The 25,264-nt window shown below is 41.2% G+C and overlaps 2 protein-coding genes across 2 annotated transcripts; one reads left to right on the forward strand and one right to left on the reverse strand.

Moving 5' to 3' along the window:
• The first annotated feature begins 2,082 nt into the window (after positions 1 to 2,082).
• On the forward strand, positions 2,083 to 6,089 carry gja10a (gap junction protein alpha 10 a). Its single transcript, XM_068338658.1, has 3 exons — positions 2,083 to 2,239; positions 3,128 to 4,597; positions 5,749 to 6,089. Exons 2-3 carry the CDS (start codon positions 3,167 to 3,169, stop codon positions 5,785 to 5,787), a joined length of 1,470 nt encoding a protein of 489 aa, XP_068194759.1. The 5' UTR covers positions 2,083 to 2,239; positions 3,128 to 3,166; the 3' UTR covers positions 5,788 to 6,089.
• A 3,387-nt stretch (positions 6,090 to 9,476) lies between these two features.
• LOC137610809 (mitogen-activated protein kinase kinase kinase 7-like) lies at positions 9,477 to 24,806 on the reverse strand. Its single transcript, XM_068338657.1, has 14 exons — positions 24,133 to 24,806; positions 23,041 to 23,151; positions 22,660 to 22,725; positions 21,953 to 21,998; positions 21,597 to 21,735; positions 20,775 to 20,899; positions 20,347 to 20,475; positions 14,856 to 14,986; positions 13,409 to 13,469; positions 13,207 to 13,322; positions 12,991 to 13,129; positions 12,023 to 12,084; positions 11,784 to 11,899; positions 9,477 to 11,132 (listed from the first exon to the last, which is right to left on the reverse strand). Exons 1-14 carry the CDS (start codon positions 24,196 to 24,198, stop codon positions 10,964 to 10,966), a joined length of 1,476 nt encoding a protein of 491 aa, XP_068194758.1. The 5' UTR covers positions 24,199 to 24,806; the 3' UTR covers positions 9,477 to 10,963.
• Positions 24,807 to 25,264: the final 458 nt, after the last annotated feature.

Here is a 25,264-nt window from a genome sequence, read left to right on the forward strand (position 1 = left end):
TTTTGATGGCTAGTGTTCTGATGTCAACAGATTGGCCCTTGCTGTCAGTTAAGCCAGGGGGGGGCGCCTCTGGTTGCGTAACCCAATGATCCGGGTGTGACATGGGACGTTTGGCCTGAGCGACCATTGCAGCAGCTTCTGAAGGGAAAATCAAATCAATAGTTCATCGACTGTCAGAGCAGATGGAAACCTAATCAAAAGGCCTGCAGGCATGGCTGGTCTTTTAATGCTGCCCAGTGCCAGTACTACAATTCTGTTTTGAACTGGACCTCAAGGATTACAAGAAGTCTGTAATCTAGTTTCACTCTGAGTATTTGTACAGTCTACACAATGTATTGTGAAGACATTCACAAGAGAGAGAGATGTCTCTGACTCTGACAGAATTGTTATACTGTATCTGTGTAGTGCATACAGTCTACTACGGTACACACTCCATCAGTGTGTACTGCATAGATTTATAGGGTGGCTGGTTCAAGACGAATCACAGATTAGACAGAAGACAGGTTGTTCTCTCTCCGGTACATGTGTTTAGGAACTTTCTATTGGTATTCAGTAATGTTTTTATGGGAAGAAAATCTGTGTGCTGAGCAAAAAAAAAAAAAGTTTCCCCATTTTGAGAAAATAAAATGATTGTTTGTCTTCTACCTTATGTGTGATGGTGCTCTAATAGATAGCTAAATAGATAGATACTCTATTAATCCCAGAGGAAATTGCACATGTCCACTGCTATGGTGGATTGTGGCTTGCTTCATATTGCATTGCTTAAGAGGGAATTCAGTTCATCGTTGCAATATGAGCATGCAATTTTGTATTTGTATTTAATTGAAGAACTGTATTTTTTTAGGCAGCACGGTGGTGCGGTTGGTAGCGCTGTCGCCGGACATCAAGGTGGTTCTGGGTTTGCGTCCCGCTCTGTGCGGAGTTTGCATGTTCTCCCCGTGTCTGCGTGGGTTCTCTCCAGGTTCTCCGGTTTCCTCCCAACTCCAAAAACATGCGCTTCAGGTTAATTGGCCGGTCCCAAATTGCCCGTAGGTAAGAGTGAGTGCGTGCTTGTTTGTCTGTGTCTCTGTGTGGCTCTGCGGTGCACTGGCGTCGCGCCCAGAGTTTCCCCCGCCTCATAACCTCAGTCTGCTGGGATAGGCTCCAGCCCCCCGCGACCCTCAAGAGCAGATGAAGCAGTTGTGAAAATAAATGAATGAATAAATGTATTTTCTTAAATGGCCAAGGCGGACGACCGCCCTCCAGAGTCTGGGTCCTGCCCGGAGTTTCTTCCTCAATGAGGGGGTTTTTCCCCACCACCGTCACTTACGCTTGTTCTGGAGGGTTCTGTTGGGTTTCTTTGTCTGTTAAAGCACTTTGAAATGTCTAATGATGTGATTAAACGCTATATAAATAAAGGTTGATTGATTATATCTTGCAATAGAAGTAAGTAAGTAAGAGTGAGGGTCAAGCATGCTCATGATAATAATTTGGGTTAAACAAATTAATTTAACATATCCAGCTTTATCACAACTTTGGCAGTGTTTGCTCTCCAACTTTGTACTCGATACCATCCTTCAGACTATAACACTTCATTACTGCTCCATAAGTACGCTTCTATGGGTATCTAATCAATGTGGGAATGATCACTTGAAACATCCTCGGTTTGATTGAATTTACACAGTAGGATACTACTAACGCATGCACAGAGACTGGAAGGCATAACCCCAACATTTCGAATTACAAAATGGGAAGAAAGCTGTAAACTGTTCCATTACATTGTCCCCATCAGATTGATGAATTAAGCAGAAGTTAATTTTGATGCATCTGAGTCCACTCTACATATTTTCATGTTGATGGTGTCAGAATATGTCCATACGCAAAACAACAACTTTTTATTAAAATTTGATATTGATGTGTGCTATTGATGTCACCAGCTGGAGTTGGCACTGCTGGTGTTGGTGACGGCAGGGGGGTGGGGGTATCGTCCAGTCAGGACGTGATCAATGCTCACATCCTGTGAACCCTGCATGTAACACGGGTGAGAGTTAACCAACACACGGGCTGCTGTAGCACACACAGTAACAGATAGGAGAGGGAGACAGGACGGCAACAGGATGCAGACTGGAGTATGAGACTGGTACAAGAGGACCACCATCACCTCCATGGGATAGACAAAGAGACGCTTCTGAAAGTCAAATTTGGCCAAGATGAAGTACATCAAGAGGCAAAGAGGATGACCTTACCAGTAACAAGTGCTGTAAGTTCTGATAAAATGTGACTGAATTTGCTTCTCTGTAACCCAAAATCTCCTGACAGAAAACAACTTTTTCACTAATCACAGAAAAAGAAATGTTTCCACATTACTACACAGCACAGGTTCAATGATTGTGTCAATGGGACAGCATGGGCTGTCTTGTGAATGCAAACAATTTTCAACAGCATAATGTATTTGAAAAGAGAACTGACACTTAATCTCAAATATTTTACTTGTATCGTCAAACGTATTTTTGATCACATTGTTCCAGACCTTTAAAAAGACTGACTGTGGATAAAACATTATATATAATATACAAAGGTATAATACTGTCTCCATATAGCTTCTCATAACAATGTAACAGGTTATAATGTCATAATGTCAAACAAATCAGGAGTTCTGATCACACATTACATACATTGATAATCATCTGATAACCTTTTGTTTGGGTTATTCTCTACATTCGCAACCTTTCGATCTTCGTGGTTATCTCTAGCGGGAGGTAACCAATCCTGTTGTTGAAAAAAGGGCGTTTCACAATGCCTGACAACAATTCATTTCTTTTCTTCAGCCTGATCAGGCTTTTGTTCAATTCCTTACTTTTTTATTAAGTCGGCCGTGCAACTCATAATTACATTTACACTTATCTCACTCAGTCGAATGCAAGAATCACTTTCCAAGTGTAACATGGAGCGATAACTGAATGCGTCACTGACATGTCTTCTTGTAAGGTCAGGAGGTTTAAAGGTATATTACTTCCATATCAACTATATCAACTTACACCTTGATATGCTATTTAGTCCAGTAGTTGCCCGATACTATCAGTATATGTCTGTCTATCATCCATCCATCCATCCATCGAGTCGTGATTTGTTGTGTGCTTCTCCGCAGTTTGAAGACATGTGGCTCTGATGTGGTGAGAAGCTGACCATGGGTGACTGGAACCTACTTGGCAGCATCTTAGAAGAGGTTCACATTCATTCCACCATAGTGGGAAAGATCTGGCTCACCATACTTTTTATCTTTCGCATGCTGATCCTGGGCGCGGCCGCTGAGGATGTATGGGATGACGAGCAGTCTGAATTTGTTTGTAACACTGACCAGCCAGGCTGCAAGGCAGTCTGTTACGACCGTGCTTTTCCCATCTCCCTCATTCGCTTCTGGGTACTGCAGGTGATCTTTGTCTCTGCACCCTCATTGATCTACATGGGACATGCTCTCTATTGCATTCGAATGCTTGAGAAGGAGCGGCACCGAAAACGAGCCCAGCTGAAGGAGGAGCTTGACGAGGCCGAGGTATCATTGGAAGAACATAAGCGCATGGAGAAGGAGCTGAGGAGGTGGGATGAGCAAAGGAAGGTGAAAAAGGCTCCTCTTAGAGGTTCTTTGTTGAGAACCTACGTCATCCATATCCTTACACGTTCATTTGTGGAGGTCTGCTTCATCCTGGGCCAGTATATACTCTATGGTGTCCAACTGAAGCCACTCTATAAGTGTGAGAGGCTGCCTTGCCCCAACAGTGTAGACTGTTACATCTCCAGGCCCACAGAGAAAACCATCTTCATGGTTTTCATGATCACAATTGCTGGTGTTTCACTTTTTCTCAATGTTCTGGAAATTTCCCACCTGGGAATTAGGAAAATCAAGCAGACACTGTATGGAGAGAGATACACGGAAGATGACAGTTTGATTTACAAGTCAAAGAAGAAGGCATCCTCGCCACACCTCTGTGTAATGAGTAATGTATCACCTCACAACGGGCCTTTGACTCAGACTTTCAAAGTGATTCCAGAAGTGGACATAAAGCCTCCTCATTATAACACTGACCCCCCCAAAGCCTACCAAAACACTCCAAGACACAACGTCTTGACTCATCTTGGACACAATCCCATCTATATCTGCCCACAACCTAGGTCTATGTTGGGCCAGAACTTTGGATTCCCTGCCCCACAGTCTCATGACGGTCCACAGATCCATACAGTTACGTTAGACCACAATCCAGACTGGACTTATGCTGGATCCGTTGTTGAGGAAAATACAACAAGTCAACATGATGACCACAATGAGGAGGGGCACCCTCATCCCAGTCATTTTGAAGCTCTGCTGTCAGGTTGCACCTTAAGGCCAAGCACCATTGGAGGCTTGGAGGAAGATGAGCAAAGAAATTCAATAGGAAGTGAGCTCCTGATCCCCAACCCCAGGAAGACCAGCTTCATGTTCCGGCCCCCATCAGAGAGCTTGTCATCCATCAGTCACTCCGCAAGCTCTTCCTTACATACCTCAGAGGAATCTGATGAACTGGGCTCCCTGCAGGGAGACATGCCTATGATGCCACCACCCGGTGGAAGAAGAATGTCAATGGCAAGTAAAGAACAGAAAAATTTACTCTGATAGAGGGCAAGACTGAGTAGGTAGATACTGTAGGTACAACGAGAAAGAGAGATAGAGATACAGTGATCCCTCGTTACTCGCGGTTAATGCATTCCAGGACCACCTGCAAATAACGAAATTCTGCAATACAGCGACAAACTATTTATTTTACTATTTACAGTAATTTAAACATTTGTGAACCTTCCCAATACTGAAATTAAACCACCTTCCATCTGTATGACCTTTTCCCACATTCTTATAGATTGTTTAAAGCACTTTTGAGTGTTTCTTTAATACACAGAAGTGCGCTGCGTTCCATGAGTCTTAATACAAAAGTCTTTTAAACAGTTTATCAGAGTGTGGGAAAAAGTAGTACATACAAGGTAGTTTAATATAAGTATGTGGAGGCTTCATAAATGTTTAAAGTACCGTCAATAATAAATAGTTTGTCGCTATATTGCGGAATTTTGTTTTTCACGGGTGGTCCTGGAACACATTAACCGCAAGTAATGAGGAATTACAGGACTGTACTCCATTAACTCTATTAGTTGGCTGCTTTTCAAACTCAGTGCGGATGTTACAGTGTGTATTACATGTGTAAGTACACATCTAATAAAACACTTGGTCAAACTCTATATACCTAAATGTATCTAATGTTAACGCTGCAAAAAGGTGAGGGAACTTCATGATATCATGAACTGGCCCAGCAGACGTGGGCAGTGAGGCAGGGTACACTCCATGTGCGACAACGGCACATCACGGAGAGTGCATAACCAATATTTTTTATTGTGATCAAATAGCTTCTTTGACCATAAACTAGAAAATGTCATTACATTGAAACTTATTAACAGTTTTCAAATTAATTTATTTGATTAATTTATAAATACATAGTACATTTCCTATGTGTTCAAAACATTTTTGTGTCTCTTAATTTCCCTTCGGGGATCAGATTAGTATATATATACAATATTACATATAACATTCTAGAGGTACTCAATTTGTGAAGATTCATAGAAATACTTTACTCGCTGTTATTTTTATGCTGTTAACATAATATTTTTATTAATAGTCTATAATTTAATTATTCAAGTAGCAATGGATTAAAATATGATGAATGTTTTTTTGTGTTGTGTTTTTTTCAGAGCATGTTTCTGGATATATCCTCCATCATGAAGAAGTAAAGTCATGGGAATAACGCCATGCCCATAGGAGTGGCTTTCCCTGCTGGCTCATAACAGGAGAAACTGTGACAATAACCCAGCCATCGACACTGATGCTCCAAGAAAGTCACATAGAACCCATGACAGCCATCGTCGACTGCCAAAGTCCAGGATGTGTTGGATTTGAAGCACCTTATAATGCCTATCAGTGGGGTCAAACAAGACGGGATTTTTTTAAACATCCTTCAATGTGTCTGACTTTTTAAAATACATTTTAAACAAGGTGTGATGAGGCAGTCTCCTCAGAGTATCTGCTTCTCTGACTTGGAGCCTAAAATACTTTATACAAGTTACAGATTTGTTAGTATGTGTGCGTATAAAAATATTTATACAATAATTTCTTGAGGAATTATTATACATCATAATACATTCAGATTACATGTTACAGATTACATGTTTCTAAGAAAAATAATCATTTTGTCAATGGATATTTTGTTAAACAAAATCGCCAACACATGCTTTCTGTTTTTGTTTCTCAACAGAAATTACTTGAGAAAAATACTCTTTCTGTCTCTAAATCGGTCTCATATCAAATTAATATGACATGTTGCACATTATTTACCCAAAAAACTAAAAAAGTACATGTCATATGGACATTTAAAGACAAAAAAAGAGAATTAAAAATAGGTAAGTTTCAAAAAAAAGAATGTCTAAGAAATGTTTTACCAAAATAAGCAGAGAGGTTTGAGAAAACTGGAATTGCTGATGCCATTGTCATGTACATCTCAATCATAAGAGGAGGAGCGATGAATTATCCAGGTAGTTTATTGCTTTGAGACTGGTAAAAATAAACTCCACAATCACAACAAATGCCAAAGTTACCCAGAGTAAAACATCATTTACATCATTTGAAACCACAACATGAAAAAAAAAGACAGAGGATATTGTTGTAGTCGTCACATTTCTGCTGGCTTTTCTTTTCTAGTCAGATAATCAATATACAGAGGCCTTATTTCATTGGTCACATTGAACATCATATCAGTTCTTACACCCTTAAGGTTGTTGTCATGGTAAATCAGCTGTAAATGCAGACTGATCTGCTAATTCTGCTAGAGTCTGGTGACTGTTGTTGTTGTATACTGTTTGTACAGAAGAACTTTTGTACCAAAAGGTCAGAAGTGTGAAAAACTATGATCTATTCATGCCTGCATTTGATGTTTCGTCAAGTGCAGATCGTTTCACCGTCCATCTTCAACCGCGACGACCCAATCCCCACAGAGTCAGATCCTTTCAGTTTTAGGAAAATTCCAGAAACATGTCTGTTAGTATCATGGCTATATTACACATTTCATGCATGTGTATTACTATTATTTTACATTTCTTTAGTACTGAACATGGTCAGATGGGTCAGATGACCATTTTATAACATACTGTGTCACAGCTGCAGGTCATAATGTTGCTTTATAACCCCTGACACAAGACATCCAAGCTGCATCAGCGCGCTTCTTACCAACTCATCACATTTCTAAATTGAGAAAATTTAAAAAGGATCTCTATTCAAGCTAATAAATAGACCTTAATTCTATTTTCAAAACACATAACACAAAAATATAAAGATAGTTACATTTTTAAGTTAAAATAGCACAACTGAAGTCAGTACATATTTGACTTGTTGTTCATGAAATTAAGGAAATAAAACAACTAAAAGGTGAACACAAATAAGTAGTATTAACTTATATTTTTTACATCTATGTATCGCCATAAACTCCAACGACAAATAAATAAATTTAAGTTCACAAGGATGAATTTAAGTGAGACACAAGACCTGTAACATTCCAATGAGACTATGTCTAGCATCAGTAACATGAGTAGATTTTTTTTTATTAACAGCATAGATACATATGATTTTAATGTTACAATTCAATTATCAAACCGTCCAGTAATATTTAAGATTAATTAACTGGATTAATGAAATATGGGAATCTATCCAGTGTGAGAAAGAATTCTGTATAAAAATTATGTCTGATGATAACAAGTCACCCATGATGAGAAGTCATCAGTATGACATGAGAATCCAACAAGCATGAGAATCCATGCAGTTTGATAAACCATTCAGTGTGAAAAAACCATTAGTACAACATGAGAAACCACCCAGTATGAGATTAGAGCCATCAGAATAAGAGCGTTAATCTCAGATGAGAAAACAATGCTGCATGAGAAACCGTGAGTGTGAAACGAGAAACCGTCCAATGAGGGAAACCTTCAATATTAGATGAGAAGTTATGGATGATTCCACTGTGACTCTGGCAGGCCGGCAGCACTCAGCCCTGACACGTGCCTCACCATTGACTTTTCAGCAGCAGATGAATTTGGCGTGTCCCTAAATCAATAATTGTTAGTGTGCTTGTTTGGCGCTCGGAGCATCGTGCTCTATTAGGGATGTTGGTGTGTCAAGAGAAATTGATCATTTTGTACTGATAACGTGTGAATTTTAAAATGTGTTTAACGCCAGTATGTGGTACAAAACAGTTTTGGTATCTATATTTATTTATATGATAAGGGTCTGGCTAAATGCAAAAGTACAAATTCTATGTATTTAGAACTTTAGATTGTAAATAAAGAAACTGAAAAGTATTTTGATCCATCCCTCAAAACATGCAAAGTGCAACTATTTCTTTTCAAAAGCAGGATGCTAATTTTAATTCCAACCCAATGATATACAATACACAGATCAGTAATGATGCTTATACTTGATATCACTTCAGCCATAAATGTTTTTTTCTGAAATTTCCCGACTATGTTAACGTCAAACACCAGCCACCGCTTTATTATTCAATATAACGACTAAATAATGTCATATCAGAGGAAGTGTCCTGCACTCTAAGAAATGATGGACTGGCTTAAACAAAAACAATTAACATAACAATTTCCATGGATATTTTTAAGTTATTTCAACTTATATAGTATTCAGTACATGCAGCAAGGCTACTAGTTAGACCAACTCATTTACTTTAGTACAATCAACTTAATTTTCCTACTATTTACAGATTGTGTAGTAACATTCTGACTATTAATTTGAATTATTCAGTTTCCCTGGGGTGGCAGTAGTTCAGTCCACTAAGTCTTAATGGGAATGTGGGTACCATCTATGCAGCTGCTGACATTGGGAAATTCTAAAAGAAATTAAAGTTACTAATCCAAATTAGAGGTTGCAGCACAATGTCATTAAGAGAATATAACTTGAAATTAACAGATTTCTACATCATTCACCTGCAATCCTGTGGAATTTCTCCTTGATGAGTCGACGTGTTTGTTTATAGGGAAATTGACAAACCGGGTCATCAAATGGACATTCCATGTTTGCTTCTAAAATATAAACTGAGTTTCTTAATGATCAAACAGAACAAGGGGAGGACTCACCGTCCGACAGAAAAAAATGAAACATGAGCGGCTTTGAAAGAGGGCGGAGTCAGAGGAAACCCTAGGTTTATGGAGCAACACCTAAGCAGGTTAGTTCCAGAGAGTGTGTTACCGTGGTAACAAAGGCAGTGGTTCAGTTTCCTCGCTTCGTGAAACAGGCAAAGGTTACTCCTCTGACTCTGGGTTGACTTTCTTTGCGAAACTGCAAACTCTGGGTTTTCCATCACTTCAGATTTAACAAACTCGTTTTCACTAAACCTGCTTCGTGAAACAGTCACAGAAAAAACACACAAAATACAAATGTTTTTTATTTAGTACAGACATTACTATATTTGAATCTACAATATATATATATTGTACTGAAAATACTGTGTCTACAAAAACAACTACTGAGACTTATAACTAGAACTACAGCTGTACTAAAAAGACAACGTAGAGTAACTCAATGCCATGAAGACGTGACACTACAACACAGAAGATCTTTCAGCCAAATAACGGAGCGCAAAACAGTTCTTATAGTCCTGTGAAATGTAACTGTGGGTCAAAAAGAATTGAAATGATTACAATATTTTAAAAAATCTTTCAAAATGCCCCAGAAAGGAGTTCCTTGGCTTTGAGGAAGGAAGTCCTACACTGTCAACATAGAGTAATGGTTTCAAATAACACTGGCTACACTGACAGGCACCGTCTGGAATGACATTAAATCGTATTAAAAAATAATAATAAAACTGAACTTTTCAATAGTTCAAACTAGAAAATAGAATAAAATAGATAACACTGGTCTCTACACCTCTATTTGAGACTGGACATGTCTTTGGTCCTCGTGGGTCAATCATACCTTTTTGAAAAACTGAAATGGAGAACGGCATTATCAAATATATCTGTCACACTCACATTAATTTATTTCAAGATAACAAAAAGTGCTTGTATTTATTTTGAAGTCAGTCTAATATTTACAGTATTTTCTACACTATAAGGCGCACTGGGTTAGGGGAAGGGAACTCATCTTCGATGAATGGCTTATTTTAAAACTTTTTTTCTTATTTAAGGTTCGCTGTTGGTTTTTGAGAATATTAAAGGCTTTTAGGTGCGCCTTATAGTGGGGGAAATGCTGTCTATTTGCTTAAGTCAAATGATTCCCAAAAAGAAGAAACTCACCCTAATTTCTTATTGGGACCGTTCTATACCGGTGTTGTTCCATGACCGGACGCGTCTCTACTTCTGTCAGTGCAAGAAATACCTGGACCAAAATTATTTGTTCGATCACTTCAGTTCCCCAAAATGAAAACACAATTCTTTGCTATGAAAATGACTGATATTAGTCTGCATTAAAATATACAGTATAAGACAATAAATATATAAAATGCTTTCATACTTTAAGTACTTACTTTGATTACCCAGATGGTTTTTTTTGGTTTGTTTTAAGGGATTAAAAAATCGACTATCATCATTATTAAAACGAGTCTCAGAGGTGTTCAGAGGCTAGTGTTCGAACTGATAACGCTTTGAGAGATGGGATGTTCAAATCAAATAATGAGAATAAATTCAGGGTGAGCAAACATTCATACACATCATCTCAGAGGCTTGAGATATTCATACACTGTCCACCAATGTGCAGTTTGAATAATCCGTATTAGTGATGTCACTACTTTAACTTCATTTAACAAGAGCCAAAGCTGAAGTTTATTCTGACATTAAGTCCCGTGATCCTGCACTACCCACTCAGGTGTAAGATGTTACAGCGGGTTGGACCGTGTGCTGAGTCCTGCCTCCTGGTCTAGCTCTGGTGCTGCTCACTCCTGATCAGGCTCAGTTTGCTCCTCAGGCCGTGATAATGGCTGATCAGGCTGCTGTTGTCCTCCAGCAGCTTGCTGTGCTCCAGGATGAGTCTGGACGAAGTGTGCTGCTCCCTCTGGTCCTGCTCCAGCTCCGAGACCAGCTCCTGTCTGAACAGAGGTAGCACACGCCTCCATTACCGTCAGAGACTCTCCACAGACAGCAGCGGGCTATATGAAGTGTTCACATCTTCAATTCACTGGCCACGTTTCATGGACTTTCACTTTCTACCTAGCCATGCTGGGTCAATGTGTCAAGGGTGTAACCAACAAGAAGTCCAAATCCATTAAGAAGAGAAGGAAATTTCCATATTAACCTTTACAAAGTCACACCAGTGAAGTAGAAACCGTGTCATTGAGAGAAGGCCAAGGGTTTACAAATCTGTCATCAAAGCTACCGGGTGACTACTGTGAGGAATCTAAAATATAAAACATATCTAGAGTTCTTTCACAATTGTTTTTTTTTTCTCTACATAATTCCACAGATTTTGCTTCATAGTTCTTCAGTTTGTATTTACATTGTAGAAAGTAACAAGTGTAGAAAGTGATAAAAAGATACCTTTTATCATTTTTGATATCTTTAAGAAAAGTTTAAACACTGGCTTAAAGTCCTCACCAAACGGACCCTATGTACGTATATACCTGTCACCTTGGGTATCAGATTATCTTGGCTAAAACAAATACCATGGTAAAGATCAGTTTGGAGATGCGTTAGCAGATGAGTTTAGAATGAGACACAATCATACAATGTGATGTTCTTACTTCCTCTGAACAAGAAGAGCGATCTCTGATTGGACCTTCAGAAACTCCTGAGCCATCCTGATGTGCTGCTCAAACACGGCCATGGACTCTTTGGAGTTTGGACACGGAGCCAGAGGCTGAAAACACATGTAGTCCACAAACATACCCAGTGTTCAAAAACAGAATCATATGTCAGTGTCAAGAGACGCTAACGTTCATATCACAATCCTCATTCAGGCTCACTCAAACAAGTCTTTTACCTGCAGCTGATGATCAAGTTTGAGGTAGGCTGTTGGAATGCAGCTATCCATACCATTGGTAGCTAGAGACACAAAGATTAGCTTAGTGGTGTAAAGCAAACATGATAACTAAATAACAATGGGATCTGTCCACGTGTGAGTCATGACCAGTCGCAAAACTGTAAGAGAAGTGAAGTACAGCTTGAACCTGAAGCAACTAGATGTCTGTCTAGGGTTTGATGAAGTTTCATCCAACAGTTGACTTCAAGTTCAAAGGTGAAACATGGTTAGGCTCCTCTTCAACATGGGCCAGCAGCTGATATGATGTCATTCATGATCCACCATATAGTCAAGAGATGTCACTAATGACATTTCCAACCAGCAAAAGCCACTTCACACCCAAGTAGAGTTTACATTCAGCTGAATTATTTACTTGGCTGATGCTACTTTCTGTTACTTATATACAGTTGCTGCTCTAACACTGGAAATAGCCCTGTTGTGAGAATGATGGAGGGTTAGCCTGGGATGGATAAACCTGGCATGATACGTTTGTGTCCTGATTGGATACCATTAATATTATTGGATGGCTTTTAAAAACAATTAATTATTTTGTGGCAGTTAGTTGCCTAACAACAGTATCCCTCTGATGGTCTTTATAAAATCCTGTTTTTCCTCACGTGTGATACAACCTGATTTCAAAAGCTACGCCAATGATACAACTTCTGAATATAATGCTTAACTTTGGAGAACCTTGTCACCCTAGTTCTTGGCTTTGTGTAATTATTTTAGACGAAGAACAGAATGATTTTTTATTCCGTCGTTATGCTGCCAGTAGATATTACCTCAGACTGCCTGAATTCCGTTTGAGAAATGGAATTATGTGAACTCTAACCTTTATATAACTCAGTGTAATGAACACCTTCAAGCAGAGCTAGTATGCCAATGACCTAAAAGCAGCTGCAGCTTTAGCACGAGCTATTCCTGCCTACCTGTGGGACTCAAAGCCGTCCTGAGCTCTGATTGGCTGCTCATGGTCACAGGACTAGTGCAGTGGGTGGGACTGTGGGAGGATTCTGGTTGACTGTCTGTACTGGACACTCTGGACAGAGCAGCACGTAGAGTGGCAGGCTGAGGTCAAGGAGAAAGTTTGAAAGGATGAGGAGTTGATATGAAACAGTGCAATAGAGTCGTGTAAATGTATTCACCTTGGAGGGTTTGAACTGTAGTGGGAAACTTTTTAGGGTTTCTTCTCTGCCGGTAGAGTTTCTGCATTGTGTGTTGTCATCACTCCTGTTACTGCTGATAGTGTAGTCGTACAAGCCTGGTTTTTTAAAAAAACAATGAAGAAAAACACTTTCTCTGTCTGCAACCACAGTAAGTGAACACACATGGAGCCTGTAATGTCACCTGTGCCTGTGGCGGAGGACTGGTGAGACAACTTGAGCGGTTCATCTGAGCCTGGGAAGTACTGGAAGATGAAAATACATCAAACAGTCCATTTAGAAAAGACTTCAGTACGATTACTTACTTATACCTGTTGGCTGTAACGAACCATTCATAGTCCAGTACATTTTACAGAATACAAGCATGATGTCATTTATGTTGGCAAGAGAAAATGTAACAAACATAAATATTTCACGCGAAAGTGGATCATGTCAATAATGTCTGAACAAACACGACATTTGGATACAGAGATAGATACAGATAAATAATTTACTGATCATAGAAATTTAATAAACCAGCCACTCTCCCAAATGCATTGAATAACAGAAAGAAAAAGAGCCGTAACATAACTAGAAAAAAGCACAAAAGTATTTTTTTAAAAAGGAGGTTATATTTGGGTACTGACTCGATCCTCCCCGGACCATTTCTTCATCCTCACAAATTTAATGATGATTGTGTGATTGATCCAGGAGGGATCTCCCAGGTCCATCTGTTATGTAACAGCTGTCTGATGTTGAAGGAACTCCAGTGAGGGGGGGGGGGCAGATGGTGACTGACATCATCAGTAATTTACTGCAGTTTGTCCAGATTTCCTCTCTCTGCCAGTTCTACCACAGACTCCATCAAGGTATCTGTACCGAAATACCTTGACCTCCACCTCCTTGATGGTTGGTTGTGTTATGGGTCTCAGTAACATTTTGGTCTTGAGGGAAAGTAACTCAGTCTAAAAAAAAAAAACAACAGCACCAAAAAACCTGTTGTGAAAATATTTTGAAAATATATTCAATCTCTGTTTTTCCTGCACTTCTTCTCCTTCTTGTTTGACAACTTTCTCTTCTTTACAGCCAGTTCTGCCAACTTCTGTACCGCCTTCCTCTTTAATTCCTTCTGGTTTGCTTGTCACTGGTTGTGAGAATCAGTGCTCCAATTCATTCCATCACTACTCACTGCAGGAATCTGGTATCACCTGAATACAGGTGATGACATCGATGAAGCCCGGCCTACTGATCAGTTTGAGTTGGTGGAGTTACAGAACTGTGACGTTCTGAAAGTCGCGTTAAAGCCTGACAGTCTCACTGACTTCTATCCCACTCTCCCAAACGACATAATAACAAGAAAGGGTTGTTAAAATTTGGTCCTGGAAGACATTAAATGTGTACATTTAGGCACCCCTGCAATCGTCACAGTTTTTCTGTTACAAACTGACCCCGGCCCCCAGCAGAGAAAAGAAATGTGGCCCTTACAGGAAAAAGTTTGGAGACCCCTGCTTTAGACCAAACAAATGATGCCCTGTAATATCAATGATTTTAATAATAATCGAAAATTACTTATTCATTTTTGGATAATTCAAACCACATTTGCTTCTATGATAGACCCAACAAACTAATTCATAATAGAAACTGCCGCGTACCTTCATAAGATGGTTCATGCTGTTCTTCACCTCCTCCATGGAGGGTCTCTGGCTGGGTTCTTTGTCCCAGCAGCAGGTCATCAGAGTCTCGATTGGTTCTGGAAGGTCCTTGATCAGAGGAGGCCGTGTTCCTGCATCAGTCGAGTCCAGATAACATTCATTAAAATGACAAAATTGCACAGCATTACCACAGACTCAGAAGCAACTTTAAGCTCAAACTGACTATTAATAAAATTACTTTCAACTCAATTTAGTAATAGCCAGAACAACCTTAGAATCCTCTTCTATTCTACTATTTAATTAATACTGATTTCACATTGTGTAGTCTACCAGCTCTGAATGTCAACACAAGTAACAGAGATCAAATTTAATAAGATCAAATTTATCTCAACATCAGCATTAGATGGAAACCTGCTGAACCTTTTTCTACACAAACAAACATGAATAAATTTGTCCTAGTTAATAATGAGATGCTCACCACAAAAAACCAGCAACAAGATATTTGGAACCCACACTTGTAACATTGCAAAGAACTCATTTTATTAGTCTGAACAATAGCACCATTTCTCAAAACCAAGACATTTTTTAATAAAATGAACTGTTGGCTTAAAACAAAGCTGCAAATGTTAACAGAAGGATAAGTTACAACAATTCCAAATTCTCTACATTGGCTTTCTGTCCACTTCAGGAGTGTTTCTTAGATTTTTTTTTGTACATTAAACTCTGAATAGTGTCAGTGAGATGCATTGGAAATTTTGTTTGCATTATATGATGTTTCGAGAGCCTTTCTTCATCTCAGACCAGTTTTCATGCTCTAATTTGTTGTTCCCTTTGCCACAAAAACATAAAAAAAAGAAAAACCACACACACAAAGGCAGTTTTGCAGAGATCCCTGCATGCTCGTGTGACACACACAAAATGTATGGTCACATTTGATGTTATGTGATGAATGTTTTTATTTTTGTAATTTTTGTAATTATATTTTAATCATTTATTGTCTGTCTAGAAAAAAAAAGTACAATGTAAGTATAATTTTGTTTGTTTAATGGGCTTCTACAGCACCTCAGTGCTGCCAGCAGGGGGCAGGATGTTCGTTGGTGTCCAGTTGTGTACGGTCTTATTAACGGACTTTTGCTACTTCCTCATTCTGATGAGAGAAGCTGAGCTGACGGTATTCAAGGTTGCCTGTCCTCATTATTTCTTCACTTTACAGGTTTGTAAGTTTTGCAAACAAGTATGAATGTACATACACGTTGTTTGATATGTTGCGAGAGTAAATGCCGCATTCACGTGTGTTATCGGAACGTGTACAAACTACCGTTTTTGTAGTGTTGTGTCACCTAAAATGGCGTCCTTAATAACATCGTCGCAGGTTGAGACGAGTTTTATGTTGAATTAGCATGCTACTTCAAGGCTCCAGTGCATCTCCGGCTTTAGTTAAATGTCTTTGTGTTTTGTACAATAACTTGTTCCAGATGCGTGTATGTGTATGTTCTTAGTGTTTGCAGTTTAATGCACATGTGAACATTTCAGTTTGTTTTATTGTTTTGTCAGTTTTGTCAGCTTGGCGATGCACGATGGCGCCGCGGATGGACGCCTCGGCACGGAGCTCTCTCTTGTTCTACTTTATTTTGTGTTTTTTGTCGACCTTCGCGTCTTTTTCTGAGTGCTATCCCATCACCTACTCCTCTGAGGAACTGCTGGCCATCAGACAGTTCTTACCCGGTAATTTTATTCCGCAGTTTGCGTCAGATCCGAGCAGTTTTGCGGAGATCTTGATCGGCGGAGCTGCGGCCCTTTATGGGCTGCGGCCACGCAGACGTCGGGGTAAGAGAGCTGGCGCGCTGGTGAGACTCCGCCAGCAGGGATTCAGGACCCCGCTGCCATCAATACATCTGGCTAACCTCCGCTCACTACCCAATAAACTGGACGAGCTGCACCTCCTCTGCGGGAAAAATATGGACTTTGCACGTTCCGCTGCCCTGTGTTTCACTGAAACTTGGCTCAGTGAATCGATCCCCAACGGCGCTCTGCATCTGCCGGACTTCCAACTTCACAGAGCGGACCGCGTCAAGGAGCGGTCGGGGAAAACCAAGGGCGGTGGAATATGTTTCTACATCAACGAGGGTTGGTGTAAGGATGTCACAGTGCTCAGCAGGTTCTGTGGACCGGACATTGAGACATTCTGCATCAACTGTAAGCCCTTTTATTCTCCGCGGGAGTTCTCCTCTTTCGTGTTCGTCGGTGTTTACATTCCACCGCAAGCTAATGTGGATGCTGCACTCCATACATTAGCGGAACAAATCACGGACATTGAAAGGAAACACCCGGACTCATTTTTAATCATCCTGGGGGACTTCAACAGAGCGGAACTAAACAACGAGCTCCCTAAATACAGGCAGCATGTGACCTGTCCGACGAGGGACAACAACACGCTGGATCACTGCTACACGGTAACTAGGGACGCTTATCGCTCGGTCCCCCGCGCAGCTTTGGGAAACTCCGATCACTGCCTCGTCCACCTCATCCCAGCCTACAGGCAGAGACTGAGAACATCTCGGCCTGTGGTGAAAACGGTGAAGAAGTGGACCAACGAGGCAAAGCAGGAACTGCAGGAATGCTTTGACTGCACCGACTGGAGTGTTTTTGAAGCTGCTACGGACAACCTGGATGATTACACGGACACTGTGACAGCCTACATTAGCTTCTGTGAGGACCTGTGTGTGCCAACCAAGACCTTCCGCACATACAGCAACAACAAGCCATGGTTCACAGCCAAGCTGAGACAACTGCGCTTGGCTAAGGAGGAGGCCTACAGATCTGGGGATAGGGCTCTGTACCGGCAGACCAGGAACACACTGACTAAGGAGATCAGAGTAGCTAAGAGGAGTTACTCTGATAAGCTGAGAGGAAACCTTTCAGCCACCAACCCCTCGTCGGTGTGGAGAGGTCTGCAGGACATCACCGGCTACAGACGCCCGTCCCCCCCTGCTGAGGCCAACAAGAACCTGGCTGACGACCTCAACAGATTCTATTGTAGGTTCGAAAAGGCCTTCACACCCACCACCCCCATTCCACTACCTGCAGCCCATATCACACCGCCATTCACACCTCCACTCCCCTCAACAAACACTGTCTGCACCCCACCCCCTTCAAACCCCCTGCCTGCCCCACCTCCAACCCCCCTCCCCTCCACAATCCCATCCCCTTCACACCCCCGGCCCACACCACCCCCAACCCCCCTCAGTGTGACCGTCCAGGAGGTGAGTCAGCAGTTCCACAGACAAAAGATCAGGAAGGCGCCAGGCCCTGACGGTGTCTCCCCCTCCTGCCTCAAGGTCTGTGCGGACCAGCTGGCTCCAGTCTTCACACAGATCTTCAACAGATCCCTCCAACTGTGTGAGGTACCCTCCTGCTTCAAGCGCTCCACCATCATCCCGGCCCCCAAGAAACCCTCCACCACAGGACTAAATGACTTCCGGCCTGTCGCTCTGACATCTGTGGTCATGAAGTCCCTTGAACGCCTCGTGTTGAGCCACCTGAGGGACATCACAGGACCCCTGCTGGACCCCCTGCAGTTTGCCTATCGGGCAAACAGGTCAGTGGATGATGCAGTCAGCATGGGACTGCATTTCATCCTGGATCATCTCGACCACCCAGGGACATATGCACGGATCCTGTTCGTTGACTTCAGCTCGGCGTTCAACACCATCATCCCTGAGCTGCTATCCTCCAAACTTCACCAGCTCACAGTCCCCTCTGTCATGTGTCAGTGGATCACCAGCTTCCTGACAGACAGGACACAGCAGGTGAGGCTGGGGGCGATCACCTCAGACACTCGGACAGTCAGCACCGGTGCCCCCCAGGGTTGCGTCCTCTCTCCGCTGCTCTTCTCCATCTACACCAACGACTGCACATCCACGCACCCAGCCGTCAAACTCCTGAAGTTTGCAGACGACACAACTGTCATTGGACTCATCCAGGACGGGGATGAGTCTGCATACCGACAGGAGGTGAGACAGCTGGTGGACTGGTGTAGTCGTAACAACCTGGAGCTGAACACGCTCAAGACTGTGGAGATGACAGTGGACTTTAGGAAGTCACCCTCCCCTCTGCTCCCCCTCACCATTGCAAACAGCCCTGTGGACTCGGTGGAGCGCTTCCACAGGTCTGTCACAGGAGCTGTTGGTCCTGTTCTACACGGCAGTCATTGAATCGGTTCTGTGTTCCTCCATCACAGTCTGGTTCGGTGCTGCCACCCAAAGGGACAGGACACGACTACAAAGGACAATCAGGTCTGCTGAGAAGATCACTGGAACCTCCCTGCCCTCCCTCCCTGCCCTCCCTCCAAAAGCTGTACTCCTCAAGAATTAGGAGTCGGGCAGGGAAGATCATCTTAGACCCAACACACCCTGGACACCGTCTATTCAAAAGGCTACCCTCTGGGAGGCGCTACAGAGCCCTCCTCTCAAAAACAAACAGACTCAAAAACAGTTTCTTCCCCGAAGCCATAAGACACTTGAACAATAAATTTTAACTATTTGTCTCCAAACCCCTGCAACATGCACTCAGCACCTGTACATCGTGTCCCCCCCCCCCCCCACCTACTGCTTTTTGCTTCCTACATTTTGTATTTTGTATTTAGTATGGTTATTTATAATATTTAAGTATTTAGAATAGTTAACTTATGAATGAACAGTTTGAGACACCACCTGCCGGAAACAAATTCCTCGTCTGCTTTTTACAAACGATGGCCAATAAAGCTGATTCTGATTCTGATTCTGATTCTGATTAAATTTTACTAATTTCAGTTAATGTCACTATTTCTTTTGCACAGTAAGTCAAGGGGAAACATAAGTGCCCAGTATTTTTATATTGTAGCTGAATGCTAAATTAATATTTTTGATAATATTTTTGATAGTGGTAACAGTTTATGGACTGAAAAAAGGGATGTACAGTATTGCTGTGATTTCAGTATAAACTTCATGGAATGAATGGAAAATGTATGTTGAAGTTAAAAATGTGAAAAAGACTTAAATGTGTAGGTATATTGTTATATTTTGTTATTTGTGGATATTTTGGAAGAAAAGAAAAGATATTTATGTTAATGATAAATAAACGATTCTGATGAGAGAAGCTGAGCGGACGGTATTCAAGGTTGCCTGTCCTCATTATTTCTTCACTTTACAGAATCTTTTATCTGTCTACGGGATCCAATATCTGGACCTGTAACACTTGACTCATTAGCATGCAGACTGTATCTTGGCTAGTTTGCGAAGTTACAGTATTTTAAGTTTTAAAATCTCTAGCCCTCAGACACGATGGATACTCGGCCAAGTAGAATAATATATATTGTAAATAAATATTGTAGTGGTCACATGTTAAAACAAAAATGTTAATTCTGTTTCACCTTATTTTGTCAGGAATAGAAGAGGACCAATGAGCAAATCAGTGGAGTAGTGGGTGGCAGGGGGTGCAGAGTTTAGCTCACCTCTATGAACAGCCCACATTATACAGAACGCAGAGCCACCGATCTCATCAAACGGTTTCTTGCGTGTGATGACTTCCCAGAGGATGATGCCCCAGCTGAACACGTCACACTTTTCACTGTAGTTGCTGCCTGTGGAACACACACCAAAATGACGTTACTGTATTGTTGCTGACTCTGAATTTAAAACCACAAGAGTGAAAAATAATCAACTGGACTTGCTTAACGGTCCCATATTATCCTCTTTTTAATTAATTTCACACAACCTGCCAGAGGGTCTGTCAGGACATTACGACACACTGCTACCTTACTGCTGGACACAAACTGTCAATTATGACCGATTCTAACAGATGAGGAACATTAAAAGGCAACTTATTACACAATCACAGATACAACCAAAAAGTGAATTCACATTAGTGTTTGAGGCTCACCTTCGAACACCTCTGGTGCCATCCAGGCTGCACTGCCTTTATTATTAGTCATGTAGGTCTGGATGTCACATGCTGTTCCGAAGTCACAAATCTTCAGCACAGTGCCACGAGACACCAGGAGGAGACTGAAACAGTACAGGGGACAGGGATTGCAGACTTAAGGAAATATGTTGATAGAATTCATCTTATAAGGAACTTGAATGCTCTCGCTGAACCAGATGAATCAGTAAGCAAATATATTATTTTACATTGCAATTACAGTTGATCTCATTTTTCCTGGCATGTTACTGGCAAATCAGAGGTGTTTCTCTGATACGGAGGGTTTTACTATATGGAAACACTAATTACTACTACAACACTCAATCAATCAAGTTTTATTTATAAAGCGCTTAATCATGGCAACACATTTCAAAGTGCTTTAACAGACAGAAAAACCCAACCAAACCCTCCAGAGCAAACATAAGGGACAGCGGCGGGGAAAAACTCCCTCATTGAGGAAGAAACTCTGGGCAGGACCCAGACTCTGGGTAGTTGTCTTTAATACATATTCCTCATCATGTAGTTGGTAAATTCAAAGCACAACTACAGCTGCATGGATGACTGTATGATGGCTCGGAGGAAGAAAGGAAGCAGGAAACCAGCCGATGGATAGATGAGGAGTGACACTGCTTGGATTAGAGGAGCAACTTATTGTTTCTTTACATAAAATTCCCAACACCTTGTACTTTAGGAGCAAATTACACTGGAGTGAAATTCCTTTTTTGTGAAGCTGATTCTGATCTTCCAGAAACTGTGGTGTGAAACTTAAAATCAGAGTCTTACTTTGGTGGTTTGAGGTCCCGGTGGATTAAGGCCTTCGGCTTCATGGCATGCAGATAAGCTACTCCTTGTGCGCATTGCAGACACCAGCTCATGGCATGGGCTGCTGTGTACTGGGGCTGTGGGTCTGCACTGTGCAACACTTTGAATGAGCAACAAGCAAAAAGACAATCAGAGCAGAGATAACCCAATGATCACATACATGGTGTGGTATCTATTCACTGAAAAACACAAAATAACCATAATTGCAATGGTTTACACCTATAATTACACTTTCAGTTTGAGTAAAGTTGTAAGAAATGCTAAATTATTAGCCTATGTAAACAGCTGGAATTACTTTAAGACATTGAATGACTTACAGTTATATAAAGAGCCACATTCTGCATACTCCATGACCAGACAAACCTTTGAAGACAAATCATGTTCCAGAGTTACTATAGTCACCTGTAACTACCCGACAAGACGTCTGCATGAACAAGAAGCTTATGGGCTAAAACAATGACAGTTTTACTGCGGACACATTATTTTTACATTATGTTTAATTTTTCTTTAATTGGGTTAGTTTTCCCCTTCACAATAATTTGTTGGATTGACAGCTTCAGTATGGTAAGCAAATATAGGCTGAAAAAAAAGAGACGTTTGTCAAAAAATCGGCAAGGTTTCATGAATGCCAAGTCTTGGCCATGTCAGTGCATTGCACAACAATCAGGAGACAACGTGAGCAACATAGAGAAACTCAACATTTTTAAACTGTAAAATTGTTAAATTTGAATTGTGATCCATGTTCCAGGGTCAACTGTTCATGGTCCAGGAGTCATGTGAGGAAGGTCACCTTATCAAGACACTGATGGCTTGAATGATATAATGGAGGAGGCTTTTATTTATGTGACTGACATCAAGTTTATGTTGTCATTCTATATGCACTACATAAATGCTGCTACTGTTTATACTGATTAACACAATGTTGGACGTGTACAGTGGTTTTTTTTAATGATATATTTCAGGAGATGTTTTCAGACAACAGGCATGAATGAACGGGGACAGTCTGAAACGTCAGTACACTTACTGGATTATCACAGGAGCCATAAAGTTTCACGATGTTGGGATGGTTTACCCGAGAGAGCTGGCGGAGCTGTGCACAAAAAACAAAACATAAATATATCCAACATGTGAGTTTCCCTCTCCATATGCATTATACTGGTGCATATTACATGTAACGGCTATGCGAACACAGTGTACAGAGTGCTGCTTTTTTATTCCTGGTTCTCAGTGCTACACTGTATGAAATGATTTCTACCAAAAAAAAAACCCATTTTCAACATTTTATGCACTATAATACCACAGATTGTTAATTCTAGTGACCATTATTGTGAACACTTGAGAAAAGAGCTACCATTAGTACTGTGGCTTTCTCTACCAGTAGCTTATGCACAGAGAACAACGGTACCTCAACGAGGAATGCATTCTTCTCATTCTCACTCTCGATGGTTTTGATGGCCACATCCTTCCCTCTCCATATAGCCTTAAAGACAACTCCAAATGTACCTCTGCCCACAGCCTGGACAACAACACCATGATATGAACACTCAGGTGGAAGTAACAATGGACATGAGAAGTTACTGTGTAAAAAAACGTTCACATACAATAATATTAATAATAATAATAATAAAAATAATAATAATAATAATAAAATGATAATAAATATAATAATATAATGATGATGATAATAATAATAATAATAACAATAATAATAATAATAACAATAAAATGATAATATAATAATATAATGATGATGATAATAATAATAATAACAATAATAATAACAAATAATTTTAATAATACCAAAAGGAAAATTACTTTTTACACACTAATATCACATGTGTATATTTTTTTACAGGCCCACCCACACAACCACACAGCGGGCTTGTGGGCATGCAGATGATGGGAAGTGGAGTGGGTGGGCAGTTTTCACATGGGGCGCACCAATGAACAACTTGTAAGAGGGCAGTGCCTTGCTCAAGGGCACATCGGGCAGTGCTCAGGGGTGAACTTTTGGTCCACATGGGCCTTGAACCAGCCACCCCAAAGTGGCCCAAGACCCCCTGGACTAAACTACCGCCGCCCCGATGTAAGTTGTGTAATATTTACAATTATTTCTGAAAGCAGACAGTAAAGATCGCACTCATACAAAACTTATATTATACATATACTTACAATTTAAAGATTTAAGTTTCACAGTGGGTGTGTACTTAATTTAATTAATTAATTTCCACTTGAGCAAAGAAGTTGAACAAAATAGCTCTACTTATTACACACTGTTCTTCTACCAAGTAAAGAACACATGTGTTGTTGTTCTGTCGTTCTCTTCACATGAACAACAACAGTGTAACCCCGTTACACCGTCAGAAACACGGTAGAGCTCAGCTGGTTCAGCGCTAACGTGGTAACAGCTAACACTTAGCAGGACCCAGCTAGCGCGTTAGCAGGACTTCAGGCAGAGCTAACACTTCACGGCCCCTGTGGTTCCCCGGCTACTCACCGCTTCAACCTGGATGTCTTCATACTGGATGTCCTCAAACAGACAGACAGCCGGAGTCTCCACCATTACAGAAGATCAGACACCCTCCTTGACGAAGATGTTGTGGAGGTTAACGGAACGACTTCCACTCTGGAGTTGAAGGGAGTTCTCCCCTTTCACCAGGAAGTAGAAAGACCGACTCTGACCCTGGTCCCTGAACGCATCACCAGCAGAGGGACGCTCTGATCCCGGGACAGAGCACCGACGTCCCGCAGCGAAGGAGGACGAACGAGCGGGTCGGACTGACTGCTGTCAGTCTGCTGGTGGGCCTACTGGAGATGATGGACAGGTAGACTAGATACCACGTGGATCAAATAACTACCAAAATAAAATAGGAAACAGAAAATGCAAATAGACCAGGACAAAGCCATAACATACAAATTCAATGTTTCTAGTGAAGTGGAGTCCCATTTTCATAACTTAGTGTGATTGTTAAACAGAACACAGTAACTAATTATAGATCAGTGAATGCATGTAAAGGCTCTTTGACAGTTTTATGTGATAGTTAAATATGTAAAGTTTGGGCACCTATTTTAATTCGTAATTTATTCATTCATTGTTTACTGCTTGTTCCGCTTATGTCGGGTCGAGGAGATTGCTGGACTTGTGGACATGACTAGGGGGACACTCCGAACACGACACCAGTGCCCTACGGAGCCTGTTTTAATTAATTTTCTGTAATCATACTCATTAATGTAATTTATTCACACTGAAATACATTAAATGTGACCATTTACTATGTGCTTATGTGATGAAATTACAAGCTCTGTCTGTATTCCAACCCCCATCTATGGTCGTGATTTCTGGCCGGTGACCCAAAAGATCGCAAGTACAAGTGGCTGAAATTAGTTTTCTACGCAGGGTGGATAGGCTCAGCCTCAATGACAGGGTGAGGAGTTCAGACATCCAATAGAGGCTCAACCAAGAGCATCTACTTCTCCACAGAGGAGGTGGTTTGGGCGTCTGGTCAGGATGCCTCTTGGAAGCTTTCCTTGGAAGAAGTTCCAGGCATGTCCATCTGGGAGGAGACCCAGGAGCAGACCCAGGACTCACTGGAGGGATTATATAGTATCTCTGGGTTGGACTGGGCTGG

The sequence above is a fragment of the Antennarius striatus genome, chromosome 17, assembly GCF_040054535.1.
Source record: "Antennarius striatus isolate MH-2024 chromosome 17, ASM4005453v1, whole genome shotgun sequence".
NCBI classification, from domain to species: domain Eukaryota; kingdom Metazoa; phylum Chordata; class Actinopteri; order Lophiiformes; family Antennariidae; genus Antennarius; species Antennarius striatus.

Excerpts from the sequence above, each read along its gene's own strand:
- gja10a (XM_068338658.1), top strand. The coding sequence starts at position 3,167 with ATGGGTGACTGGAACCTACTTGGCAGCATCTTAGAAGAGGTTCACATT. Across the intron at positions 4,598-5,748 it reads GTGGAAGAAGAATGTCAATG|AGCATGTTTCTGGATATATC; the intron begins GCAAGTAAAGAA and ends TGTTTTTTTCAG.
- LOC137610809 (XM_068338657.1), bottom strand. The coding sequence starts at position 24,198 with ATGGTGGAGACTCCGGCTGTCTGTCTGTTTGAGGACATCCAGTATGAA. Across the intron at positions 20,476-20,774 it reads GGCACCAGAGGTGTTCGAAG|GCAGCAACTACAGTGAAAAG; the intron begins GTGAGCCTCAAA and ends TGTGTTCCACAG. Across the intron at positions 12,085-12,990 it reads GACGGCTTTGAGTCCCACAG|CTACCAATGGTATGGATAGC; the intron begins GTAGGCAGGAAT and ends TTGTGTCTCTAG.